The sequence below is a fragment of the Ursus arctos genome, unplaced genomic scaffold (genome assembly GCF_023065955.2).
Source record: "Ursus arctos isolate Adak ecotype North America unplaced genomic scaffold, UrsArc2.0 scaffold_9, whole genome shotgun sequence".
Taxonomy (NCBI): Eukaryota; Metazoa; Chordata; class Mammalia; order Carnivora; family Ursidae; genus Ursus; species Ursus arctos.
In genome coordinates this window covers 28,800,935-28,815,447 of record NW_026623111.1, presented here as the reverse complement: position 1 = coordinate 28,815,447, position 14,513 = coordinate 28,800,935, and the positions used below count along the sequence as shown (strand labels likewise).

Genomic DNA, 14,513 nt, shown 5'->3' with positions numbered 1-14,513 from the left:
TGCTCCAGAGCTTCCTTGAGGTATCAGGCTGAGGTAAAACTTCTACTGAAACCAGACTTTTCTGATCTTATTCCCTTGCCCTACTTGTTTCTTTCATTCCCTTATAGGTTTCACCTAAGAGTTCTCCCTCAATAAATCAATAAACTCTCATCTTAGACTTTGTTTCTGACCTAAGACAATTATAGATGTAAGAGCTTCCATTTTAACATGAAAGCTATCTTTAGCCATAGGATTGCCTTCTCTTTATGAGTGTCTGCTCCTCATGAGCCTTAAAACTGTCTAAAACTCTTCATAATGAACTGTCTAGAAAACATGGAAATGAGAAAGAAAATGAGGACACAGAAATAACAAATTCAGTTTACATATACAGACTTACGAGATGAGCATAGTATGAACAGTAAATTACTCTCTTCATGGAATTTCATAAATAAAGGTGCTATTTTAAAACTACTTGGGAGTTAAAAGAAACCTTAAACAATGCATCTAAGTTATGAGTGGTTTCCAAAAGCACTTATTAAACTCTCATGAATGAAATCATAGATAGCATATTCATATCAATTTTGGTTTACATTTTAAGCACACCTGAAGAACTACTGAGACTCCTATTTGAGCAATAAAAATTTAATCCTATAATTCCATTTCTATAAACATCAATTATAAATCATCAGGATATAATATCATCAACTTTTATTGTTTACTATTGTATTACCTCTCTAACTGTTCACACAATTCAAATGATACTAAGCCATTCTGCATGTTTCTCACCACCACATCATCCAGCCCAAACCAACCACTGTCTCGGCTTCTGAATCCCAGTAATTTCAGAGATTCACAGGCATTGTTCCCAGGTTTTCTTATGGAAGCGCTTTTTGTCCTATAAAATGGTAGCAGAAGAGAGACTGGTAAAATTCGTGTGGCATAAATCTTATTTAATGCATTCATTCTTTAATTAAGCGAATAATCCAATAACAGTACATTAAATATATTCTATGTGCCAGTAATTATGCCGGGCACCAGGAATACAAAGATAAGAACTCTATAGCCCTTGCTCTGCAGAAGCTCACGGTATTACAGCGTTATCCAGATACAGGACGAGGTGGTCGGTGTGGTAATTAAGGGCATGTGCCGGATGCGTTAGCAGCGGAAGGAAGGTGCTCAGGGAAGCTTGCAAAGTGAAAATGTGAATATTTGAGATGAGCTTTGGAGAATGAGAAGCATTTGATTACTGGCAAAAGAGTGAAGGGAAAACCCCAAAACATTAATAAACTCTCTGGTGTAAATCCAGATGCTTCAAGAGAGGCTAGAGTAGTGCAGGAGCCTGAGAGGTAAGACCACCGACTCTGGAGCAAGACTGCCTACTTTCAAATCCTGGTGGATTTGCACCTTATTAACTATATAACCATGGGCAGGGTATTTGATCTCTGTATCACCGTTTCCTTATTTATAGTATGAGAATAATAACAGTATCTGCATCATAGAACGAAATTAGTGTTTGTAAAGCACTTATAATTGTAGTAAGCATTAATGGCATTAATATTTTCATCCTACTTCCTACAGCAGACGTAGCCAATTAGCTTTCCTGCACCGTTCTCCTTCCTTTTTAACCTGCTCCACGCAAATGCCCTGAAAGGGGCAGTTGTATGTACCATGTGCTACCTTCCACCAGCCAGAGTTGAACTGACTCACAGTAGACCAATTTTCAGCACCCTGCAAATTTTATCCTTTTTCTTTGGCATTTGTCTCTGAGGCTCAGAGATTATAACTTGTCACTGTTGTCTTTTAGCTGCTGTGCCCTGGGTTATGAAAATAATAAGCACAGAGATTAGTAAGAAAGGAAGAATAGAGGAGACGTTAAAAGAGAAAAGGAGAAAAATCACGATGAAAGAATCCATGTAGTCCTAGAGATGGAATAGTCTTGCAATAAACTCTTTTCCTGAATTCACCTAAATGGATATCTGTTCCTCACAAAGGAAGAAAAGTCCTTGATACTGAACTTCTTGGAGGAAAAAAAAAAATGATCTAATAAGGCTACTACTCACAAGGGTTTCAGAACCATTTTAGCTAGCTACTAAGAAGGAAGACCCAAGTGTGAATCCCACATCTTTATTTGTGAATAGAATTAGTCATGGCAGGGCGCCTGGGTGGCTCAGTCGGTGAAGCATCTGCGTTCAGTTCAGGTCATGATCCTGGAGTCCTGGGATCAAGCCCCACGTCAGGCTCCCTGCTCAGTGGGGAATCTGCTTCTCCGAATGCCTCTCGCCCTGCTCTCATGCTCTCTCTTACTCTCGCTCAAATAAATAAATAGAATCTTAAAAAAAAAAAAAAAGAATTAGTTATGGCTTTAAAACCACCTTAATGTTTGCAGGTTGAAGTGCCCTATGACCCATAAATTAGGAACTAAATCAGATTTAAAATGTCCACTCTGAAAACTTTAGACTCTACTGATTCCTTCAGGGAATTGACCAGTTTAAAATAAGGAGGATGAGGAAGAAAGAACATTTAGTTTGGGGGTTTTGTTTTAAAACCACAAATACAGTAAATTTTGTAACCCTTTGAAGTTAATAATTTATTAACACAGGAAGATACACTCAAACTGAATCCAAAACTTTGATCATTTACTAGAAACTTAATTAAATGTAGTATTGATTTCTTTTTCTGATGACAGTTCTTACTGTTTTTTTCTACCAATTTTTGTGGGGACCTACAGGTTATTAGCTGTAGTGGAAATGACCCTACTCACAGATCCAGGTGGGTGTAAAACCTGAGCCAAATTGTGCATTTGGCATTCATTAATATGGTTTGCCAAAAAATCCAATTTTCCGCATTCTGAACACATGATAGGATTGCACTTCCTTTAAAAAATATTTTTAAATTTAAATTCAATTAATTAACATGTAATGTAATATTGGTTTCAGGGATACAGGTATGTGATTCATCAGTCTTATATAATACCCAGCACTCATTACAACATATACCCTCCCCAATGTCCATCACCCAGTTACCCCATTCTTCCCACCCCTCCAGCAGCCCTCAGTTTTTTTCCTAAGATTAAGAGTCTCTTATGGTTTGTCTCCCTCTCTGGTTTCATCTTATTTCATTTTTTCCTCTCTTCCCCTATGATACTCTGCCTCATTTCTTAAATTCCACATATCAGTGAGATCATGTAATTGTCTTTCCTTGATTGACATATTTTGCTTAGCATAACACCCTCTAGTTCCATCCACGTCATTGCAAATGGCAAGATTTCATTTTTTGATGGCTGCATAACATTCTATTATATCACATCTTCTTTATCCATTCACCTGTCAATGGACATCTGGGCTCTTTCCATAGTTTGGCTATTGTGGACATTGCTGCTATAAACATTGGGGTGCAGGTGCCCCTTCGGATCACTACATTTGTATCTTTGGGGTAAATACGCAGTAGTACAATTGCTGGGTCATAGGGTAGCTCTATTTTCAACTTTTTGAGGACCTCCATACTGTTTTCCAGAGTGGATTGCACTTCCTGTTCCCTATGGTTGAGTGGGGTCGTGTGACTACCTCTAGTTAATGAACAGTGAATGTCATGTGGAGACCAAGCATTTAATTGCTCATGCGGGTCTACCCAGAGCTTTTTCTTCTGCTACCATGACAGCAGCCAGAAAGTGGGTGCCTTTCAGACCGAGTCCTGGAGTAAGGATAACCAAGAAGTAGACTGCCTTTGATGGCAACACAGCATGTGTGAGATATAAAGATTATTGTCACAATGTGGTTTTGATTTGAATTTCCCTGATGGCTAATGATGTTGAGCATTTTTTCATGCGTCTGTTAGCCATTCATATGTCTTCTTTGGAGAAGTGTGTGTTCATGTCTTTTGCCCATTTTTTGACTTGATTATTTGTTTTTTGGCTGTTTAGTTTGAGACGTTCTTTATAGATCTTGGATACCAGCCTTTCATCTGTAGTGTCATTGCAAATATCTTCTCCCATTCCGTGGGTTGCCTCTTTGTTTTGTTGACTGTTTCCTTTGCTGTGCAGAAGCTTTTTATCTTGATGAAGTCCCAAAAGTTCATTTTCACTTTCATTTCCCTTGCCTTAGGAGACGTGTCTTAAAAGAAGTTGCCGTGGCTGATGTCAAAGAGGTTACTGCCTATGTTCTCCTCTAGGATTTTGATGGATTCCTATCTCACATTGAGGTCTTTCATCCATTTAGACTTTATCTTTGTGTATGGTGTAAGAGAATGGTCGAGTTTCATTCTTCTGTATATAGCTGTCCTATTTTCCCAGCACTATTTATTGAAGAGACCATCTGGTTTCCATTGGATATTTTTTTCTGCTTTGTTGAAGACGAGTTGACTATAGCATTGAGGGTCCATATCTGGGCTCTCTATTCTGTTCCATTGGTCTATGTGTCTGTTTTTGTGCCAGTACCTTGCTGTCTTGGTGACCACAGATTTGTGATATAGTTTGAAATCAGGAAACGTAATGGCCCCAGCTTTGTTTTTCTTTTTCAACATTTCTTTGGTGATTCAGGGTCTTTTCTGGTTCCATACAAATTTTAGGATTGTTTGTTCCAGCACTTTGAAAAATGCCATTGGTATTTTGATCAGGATGGCATTGAAAGTAGAGATTGCTCTGGACGGCATAGACATTTTAACAATGTTGAGATACCATCTTACAGCACTTAGAATGGCAAAAATTGACAAGGCAAGAAAAAACAAATGTTGAAGAGGATCCCTCTTACACTGTTGGTGGGAATGCAAGTTGGTACAACCACTTTGGAAACCAGTGTGGAGGTTCCTCAAAAAGTTAAAAATAGAGCTATCCTATGACCCAGCAACTGCACTACTGGATATTTACCCCAACGATACAGATGTATTGAAAAAAAGGGCCACATGCACCCCAATGTTCATAGCAACAGTGTCCACAATAGCCAAACCGTGGACGGAGCCAAGATACCCTTCAACAGATGAATGGATAAAGATATGGTCCATATATACAATGGAATATTACTCAGCCATCAGAAAGGATGAATACCCACCATTTGCATCAACATGGATGGAACTGGAGGATATTATGCTAAGTGAAATAAGTCAAGCAGAGAAAGACAATTATCATATGGTTTCACTTATTTGTGGAACATAAGGAATAACAGGGAGGACATTAGGAGAAGGAAGGGAAAAATGAAGTGGGGAGGGAATCAGAGGGGGAGATGAACCATGAGAGACTATGGACTCTGGGAAACAAACTGAGGGTTTCAGAGGGGAGGGGGGTGGGGGGGATGGGCTAAGCCGGTGATGGGTATTAAGCAGGGCATGTATTACATGGAGCACTGGGTGTTATATGCAAACAATGAATCATGGAACACTACATCAAAAACTAATGATGTACTGTATGGTGAGTAATATAACGTAATAAAGTAAAATAATAAAATAAAATAATAAAATAAAATAAATAAAATAAAAGATTGTCATCAGCCTTCAGGAATTCAGGTTTTTATTAATATGCCATAGCCCAGCCTAGCCTGCCCTGTATAGTGCATCTTCCTTCTGGTCCCAGTGATCTGTTCAGTGATGGGTTTGTAACTGATTTAGGGTGAGAATAACTCTCAGGGTTCTTATGCATATCCGTGGAGCAGCTTCCCCTTTTCTACTGAACTTGGAGTTATTAAGATGTAGCTATCTTGCCAGCATGAACGACAAGCCTGTGAGAGAATGGAATTGGCACAGAGGAAGGCAGAAAGCGAGGAGAGAGACTATGTTCTTTCTGGTTTAAGAGGAATGTAAAGATAAATATATCCCCAGACTTTATTTACATGAACCAAAGAATTCTTTCTCCTTAAAAATTTGAATTTGCTTTTCTGACACTTAAAATAAAAAAAAAAAATCCTTAATGATATAAAGATCAAAATTAGATTTCATTTTTTCCAGCTTCATTGAGATATAACTGACATATTGTATAAGTTTAAGGTGTACAATGTGATGATTTAATACATGTATATGTTGTAAAATGATTATTATAGTAAAACTAGTTAACACATCTATCACCTCAAATTTAGATTTTAATATGATACTAGATATACCTCATCTTGAAATTAAATGATCTGGCAGCATCCTTATTAATCCCAGCTGTTCTTAACAACTCTGCAAATAAACTCTTCCTTTTATATATGCTATTAGCAAAGTTTCACATCCAGTATTGCCTAGCAGTGCATAGCATTTGACCATACTCCACAGGACATTCTGATGTGTTAAGAGTTCCATAAAACATAATCAACCTTTATTACATCAATTTGTTTATTCAGGAATAATTGATCTTGCTATTTCTTGAGTTGAAGACTTTCCATATCAAAATTCCAGGCATTAAGGGAATTATAACTGGCCCATTTGGGTTCAAGTGTTCAATTATAATTAACATGGACATTGAAAAACATGAAAAATCCCATTGCATCCACATGGTTGGAAAGAATTTGTGATACAATTCCCAAAAAATAAAGTGGCTGGGTAGACAAAGCAGCAGATGTCCACTCCAGACTGCGTTTCTCAGGTCTAACAGTGTCCTAATACGTTGTTCTGAGATCAATGCCTTAACACCACACAATTAAAAGATACTCAGAAGATTTTTCCCAAGATAAAAAAGATGTGTTCCAAGGTTCCACAAGTTGAAATAGACATTGCTGGGAACTTTTCAAGGACAGTTTCTTTTTTTTAATCCTTTTTTTCTATAGCAGTTTTAGGCTTACAACAAAATTGAGAGGAAGGTACAGAGATTCCCTACTTATCTCTTATGCCCACATATGCATAGCCTCCTATATTATCAATATCCCCCATCAAAGGGGTGCCTTTGTTATAATTGGTAGACTTACACTGATACATCATAATCACCCAAAGTCCATAGTCTACATCAGGGTTCACTCTTGTGTTGTATATTCTATAGGTTCGGACAAATGTAGAATGACATGTACCCATCATCATATTATCATGCAGAGTATTTTCACCTCCCTAAGAATCTTCTGTATTCTGCCTATTTGTTCCTCCTTCACTCCAGCCTCTGGCAACCACTGATCTTTTTACTGTCTCCATAGTTTTGCCTTTTCCAAAATGTCATCCAATATGCATCATACGTATGTAGCCTTTTTTGATTGGCTTCTTTCACTTAGCAATATGCATTTAAGATTCCTCCATGTCTTTTTTGGCTTGATAGCTCATTTCTTTTTGGCACTGAGTAATTTTCTATTGTATGGATGCTATTTATCCATTCACCCACTGAAGGACATCTTGGTTGCTTCCAAGTTTTGACAATTATGAGTAAGTCTTCTGTAATACCTATATGCAGGTGTTTGTGTTGACATGTTTTCAACACCTTTGGATAAATACCAAGAAGTGCTTATGATAAGAGTATGTTTAGTTTTTTAAGAAACCAACAGTTTTCCAAAGTTGCTGTACCATTTTGCTTTCCCACCAGAAATGAATAAGAATTCCTGCTGTTCCACATCCTTACCAGAATTTAAGGTGGTCAGTATTCTGGATTTTGACCATCTTAATAGATGTGTATTGTTGTGTCATTTTTGTTTTAATTTGCATCTCAGTGATGACATATATGGAATATCTTTTCAGATTCTTATTTGCCAACTATGTATTATATCTTATTTTCTTGATATTGTCTTTCCCAGAGCAGAAATTTTAATTTTATGAAGTCCAGCATATCAATTATTTCTATCATGGATTGTGCCTTCGATGCTGTCTCTAAGAGTCATCGCCATACCCACGGTCATCTAGATTTTCACTTACGTTATCTTCTAGGAGGTTTATAGTTTTGCATTTTACATTTAGGTCTATAATCCATTTTGGGTTAATTTTTGTGAAGAGTATAAGGTCTGTGCCTAGATTCAATTCTTTTTTGCATGAGGACATCTACTTGGTCCAGCACCGTTTCTTCAGAAGACTATTTTACTCCATTGTGTTGCTTTTTCTCCTTTGTCAAAGATCAGGTGACTATATATACATATACAGATATAGATATAGATATTTCTGGGCTTTCTATTCTGTTCTATTGATCTATTTGCCTATTCTTTCACCAATACCACACTGTGCTGATTACTATATCTTTATAGTAAGTCTCAAAATCAGGTAGTGCCCCTCTTTCAACTCTGTTCTTCTCCTGTGTTGGCTATTCTGGGGGATCATCTCTTTTTGATTTCTTAAGTGACGTGGTAATTTTACCAACTTGTCTATTTTATTCTTATGTGTTATGACACATCTATTTTACAAATATTCTTGTATATGACTTGCATATTACATTTGAACAAGATCATCTTAAAACCAATAACATTATGCAGAAATGGCATTTTTCATGAACAAAAATGTTTTCCCATCTAACTCTAAAATATTTCTTATATAATATGGAGTTTTTATTTAATAAATTAATTTCACCTTTCATTACTATTAAGAAATCTTTTCTGGTTCATAATTAAATGACTCTCATCTTTTCCCAGAAATCATTCAGACATAAAGGAATGTAATGTAATAAAGACCTTTAATTCTTAATATTTAAGAATTGTTTTGGCATCAACTAGTTTTTATCTTTTTTATTTTATGATGCATGGAGTGCTTCATTGTGTTCCTATTTCCATAGAAGATGTTCAACTATTTTCACCCTTTGATGAAAGAATGTTAAATAAACAGCTGGTATAGGGTCCCATTTTATTGTTTTATGTTCCACTGGATAGAGAAAATGCATCTACCATATCTAGCATTAATAACAACAGAGAATTTTATAAAATACGAATTTAGCATTGTTAAAAGGTATAGAAGAATTACTAATACTATTTACATTTCCACAAATTTATTCATTAATTTTTTAATTCATGCAATGTTTTTTGAGCACCTACTATGTTGTACTTGTGCTGAGTGGTGCTAAATGTAAAAGAGAATTTAATAATACTATAGTACGATATAGGATGTGCACAAAGAATGGGACTGACACAAAGAGAGAAAAAATCAATCCCTCCTGGAGATCTTAGAATGTCTTGACAGATAAGGAAAAAATTGAGCTACCACTTACAGAATAAACCAGAGTTCTTCACCTAAACATGATAAACAAAGGATTTTCTAGCAGAGAGAGCATATACGAGGGCAAAGAAAAGGAGAAGAAAAAAGAAATCCATATTTCAGCCAATTGAATTGATGACAAATGGCCATCTTCCCACTACATAGAAATGCTGGACAAAAATCTCTCTCTTTCTCACACACACACAGAAACAAAGAGAGTAAAGTAGAGGAACTCAAAAGCCTGAAAGAAAGTCCCTTAGGTCTGGAAATAAACAAAATCTCAAAAAGCTAGGGGCTCCTGGGTGGCTCAGTTGGTTAAGCAGCTGCCTTTGGCTCAGGTCATGGTCTCCAGGGCCTGGGATTGAGTCCTGCGTCAGGCTCCCTGCTCACTAGGGAATCTGCTTCTCCCTTTCCCTCTGCCGCTCCCCCTGCCCCAGCTTATGCTCACTCACTCTCTCTCTCTTTCAAATAAATAAATAAATAAATAAATAAATAAATAAATAAATAAAATCTTTTTTAAAAAGTCTCAAAAACCTAGAATTCTCTTCTCTTCCTAGGGAACATGAGCCACTGATTCTATGAATACTTCCACCCTCATCAGTCTCCTCCACACACATACCCTGCCCCACCAACCACGCTTACACACCAGGTATGTGGGGGCTGGAGCTTAACATATTATCAGGCACATTAGATACAGTCTCTAGCTATTAGCTAGAACTAACTCAGTCATAAAACTGGAATCTCAAAAGGGCAGCATTGTCCATGAAATGAGAAACAACAAAAACAACCAAACTCTCTTGGAACATTGGCTCAAGAAATCAACAAACATGCAAACCAGCTCTGGGCAGGAGGGAAGGGGAGAAGAAAAATTGATCTGATTAAAAATCATAATCAATACTTGGAAATGAACTTCTAAGGATGGAGCCAGCATTATAGACAATGTACTAGATGACGCCATGCTAACAGATAATAGTAAATATCATGTTAACAGGTAGGTGGTAGAATAATCTGAATGAAACCATAAAATGAGCATGTTTGCAATGATTTAAGGGATAAAGAAAGAAATAGAAAGCCTTAATGAAAAACAGAGCATCTTGGAAAAAATATTTTTAAGATATAGCGATAGCTTTTTAGAAATGAGAACTACAATGAGTGAAATGAACAGTTGAAACAACTGATTTAAAAAACGGTAAAATATTTTTAAGATGTAAGATATATGACAAATCTAAGGAAATCACTTCAAATACAGCATAGAAGATATTAAAAAATATTAAAGATTTATGTAAGATGAACAACAGTATGGATTATGCTTAACCCATTTATATTTATATCATCTTTTCTCTATAACATCACCATGCTGTTTTCTTGTTTTTTTCTCTTATCCTTTGCCATATAAACTCTTCCTTTCTGCTCTTTGCTTTTATGAATGAGACTGAGGTGAGACTGATGTTAGTCCTTTTTACTTAATCTGTTTCCGCTGAATGGATTGTTATAGAATTATGTTTTATTTAAACGTACATTTCAATGTTCTGTGTTATGCCTATGTATGCCTTGTTTTTTTTTTCCATAATTATGTCTAGCAATCAATCAGCACTTTCTAAATCAAGGCTTTAATCAAATCAGGAAATTAAATTCAACTATGCCTTTGATTATTGCTTCCTTTATAGTTGTTTTGGTTGCTACTTTGATGGTACCCATAATTATTAGGTGACATCACTTCAAATGATTCCTTATCATACCTTGGTCCCTTTTCATCTCTGTTTGTTATCTTTGTATCTCATCCTCCTGTCCTTGTCTTTTTCTGGTCTATCCTGATGGCTTTCTTCCTCTCAGAAATTCTGCTTACTGACCACTCCTAAACTTCCAAAATAGATTTCTATAATACTCTCCAGGGAACTGTGATTCTCATTATTCAAGTTACTATGAAACGTCAAGACAATGTCCTCCTTCCTTATTTCTATAGTCTGTTTTTTGGTGGTTTTGTTTTGCTTTTGGAATCTTTTTTGTTGTTTTTTTTTTTTTTTTCCCCGTAAGAAACCATGTAGGAACTTTTTCCTTAATCTTGAATGAATATTCATCCACACACTTCCAGTTTGGTAGCTGCTTGAATCTTTCTTAGATCTGGAGAGCAGATCATGTGCATAATTTAGAAATCAATTTTCAGCGTCTAATCATTTTTACTGAGTATCATTTATCTGGGTTACCATGTGTAATCTTCTTCTACCTGATATAACTGGATTTTAAATGTTTCGAATCAATTAAGTGTATAAAAATGTGCCACCCTCAGCATGATTTCTACTAGGGCTCTTATTGTCTCTCTCCTGATCTCTATACTTGTGGGAATTTCATTTTTGACAATGAAAAATGCTGCCTCCAATTTCTCTCTGCATTCTACTCTGTCATTTCTGCATGATGTGGAAGTATCACAAAAGAGGGGCGAAGGAACGCTGATGTAATCAGTTCCAAAAATGATATCTATGTATTACAGAGACTATGGCAATAGACAATCAGGGATGGACAAATTATTTTTCTATCATTTTCTTACAAATGGGGCTGCTTTGTTTTATGATGGAAAGTACATATCAGTCACAAATTATTTGTATTAATCCTTTGCCATCTGCCCTCTATATACAATAGAAATACCAGATTCTAGCAACCAGTTACTGGCAAAAATCCATTTTAAGGATTAAGTCCTTGTCTTTAAATATATATATATGTATTTCAGGAAATATCTAAAAGAGAATGTCTTAATCTGTTAGACTGGTACATTTTAAATTGGAAGCTCCATGATATTTCTGGTTTTAAATCTTACTTTACCATGATACACAGGAATGTGGATTAACTAAACTACCACTGAGATAGATAGATAGATCTATCAATTGATTGATCAAGTAGCAAAAGTATATATAACCGGAAGCCATATATATTTTTATGTTCTCTCTCACTTATCTAACACGAGGTAGAGTTTAATTTCTCCTCCCAGCCATAACCGAATATTCTACTGTTGCCAGCTCCCTAAATTGCAAACATGGTGGGAAAGGACACATAATTCACTTCTTAATTTCCAGCCTTGCAGCCTCAGACTGAATGAATGATGGCTACACAGAGTCACGAGTAGATCTAGAGATGCATGGGTGCATCCAAGATGGCACCACTTGGTAGATGTAGATACTTGTACAAGTTCTTGATCTCATTGAGTTTCAGTCTTCTTGCTAGTAAAATGAAAATATGATGGTGGGGAGATTGGATAAGAGGATATACACAGGAAGCCTGGCACACAGTAGCTTCTCAATTAATAGTAGTTAGCATTTCAATTAAGTGTCTGAAGTTGTTTCTCCATCTTCCAGTTTTTCAGAGGAAAAAAAAAACCAAAAACTTTTCCTTCAGAACTGAAGGATTGACAAGTTCCCTTCTACCTTTTTCTTTCTTTTTTTTTTTTTTTAAAGATTTTATTTATTTATTTGACAGAGAGAGAGACAGCCAGTGAGAGAGGGAACACAAGCAGGGGGAGCGGGAGAGGAAGAAGCAGGCTCCCAGCGGAGGAGCCTGATGTGGGGCTCGATCCCATAACACCGGGATCACGCCCTGAGCCGAAGGCAGACGCTTAACCGCTGTGCCACCCAGGCGCCCCCCCTTCTACCTTTTTCACTAGGAAAAGAAAATAAGTATTAAATGAAAGAATAGGAATTAAGATCGGGATTATTCTGGGCATGCTGTTTATTGTAAGCATGTCCTTTCGAATTTCATTTCTGGCTAGTAACTCAATATGTGTATTTGTCTTACTGGTGGGGATTTTGTTTAATTATAAAAAATAGGAAAGAATCTACCCATACGGCAAATACAGACTCAAATTTAATTTGTTTTAGGAAAGTCCAGGTTAATCTTTTTCCTACATTAACAAAACACTCAAAAAATATAGAAATTAAAATCACTATACCACATCTTTATAAGTAACCATATCATAATTTCTTTGAAAGCAAGGATTAATTTTACATCTTCTGTATCAACCTTATCACATAGCATATGTTCAGGCCCATTACAGCTAAAATCATTACCTTTTGTGGATCCACAATATTTTATTTCTAATTAAAATGTTTCATAATATTTCAATACTGATATTCAAATATGGGACATCAAATAACATTTTTCATTTTTTTACATTTCTTTATCATCAAGTCAGTCAGAGATACTAGGATTTAACTCACCGGCGGAGGTATAAAGGTATGATCCTGTCTGATGTGGCACTAGCTGTTCTTTTATGATCTATCTCAGACCCAAGAGTCTTTTTATCAGGGTGTGGAGAACAAGGTAGGAATACAGTGACTGGCTTCTGGAAAGGATGTACTGACGGGTGCTTAACATGTATCAGAGGGCTTGTGGATACCACCGGGTAGGAAGTTTCTTGCTGTGTTTTTAAATATGCCACCAAGGATGGGTCAACTGGTTGGACCTAAACAAGGAAAAAACACATCTATTCATATATTTTAATAGCAAAAGATGCAACATACCAGCACATTTCTAAGCCAAGCCATTTCCGAAAATTTGATAGAACCTAGTTCTATACATTTCTTTATGCATTGTTGACTAGAATCAACACTGCATTAATTTATTAAAAACACAGCGTTTGGTCCCCCTTTTACAAAGTCTGTCTGAAATCTAGGTTCCCTGTCCTATGTTATAAATAACTGAGAAACACTCTTAATTGTAGGCAACAAAATGACCTAGAAAACAAAATAGACATTTTACATAATTTCTAATTAGGACTGTTGTTAGATCAAGTGATCTTCAGAAACTATAAAAACAAGACTATATTTATTTATTTCCTCTCCCATAATAATGGCTAATAAAAATAGTGAGCATGATTCTAAAATTTCAAAGTTTATGAAAAATATCTATGAATAAATTGCTCATAATATGTTTTTTTCCCCTAGTTTTTCTTCTTTGCTAACCACTTACAATAACTGGGAGAAACAGGAGAGCATGGGGGAGAGTCAAGGCTGCAAGGACAGGAAATATTGAGAAAACGTATCTTCTCAAATGTACAATGATGTTCCATTATATCTTATGTATACCTTGCGAATAGTGTTTGTCTATATGAACTCCTCATTTCAAAAAAGGGCTGTTTTATAGTTAAATATAACACAATATTCATAATTATAAATATTTTAATTAATTAGCCGCCTGTTTGCCATCCTCTCAAATGCAAACCTTGACTCATATGAATGTCCCAATGTCTGGCATCAATTTTATCGTAGCTACTCGACATATGTTTTTGTCAATAAATATCATTAAGAAACACACACACACACATACAAAAGTAGCTAAGAAAGCTTTCAAATAAAGCAGGGATTTATTTTGGAATGAGATTCACTATGCTCTAAATCATCACTTTATCACTGATAACACCGTATGTTAGGTCGTTAAAAGTATAAGAGAAGAATTCATTTACTGATCTATTAAACAGTTGTACCTTCTTTATCAAT

General features: G+C 36.0%; 1 protein-coding gene across 1 annotated transcript in view; it reads right to left on the bottom strand.

Annotated features, from left to right (window-relative positions):
* Positions 1-14,513, bottom strand: part of DTHD1 (death domain containing 1) — a 64,647-nt gene that overhangs the window by 39,967 nt on the left and 10,167 nt on the right. Inside the window, exons 5-6 of the mRNA XM_044387633.3 lie at positions 13,236-13,480; positions 710-874 (exon numbers count right to left, since the gene is read on the bottom strand). Coding sequence (XP_044243568.1) covers positions 710-874; positions 13,236-13,480 — 410 coding nt within the window. The remainder of the gene's footprint in view (positions 1-709; positions 875-13,235; positions 13,481-14,513) is intronic.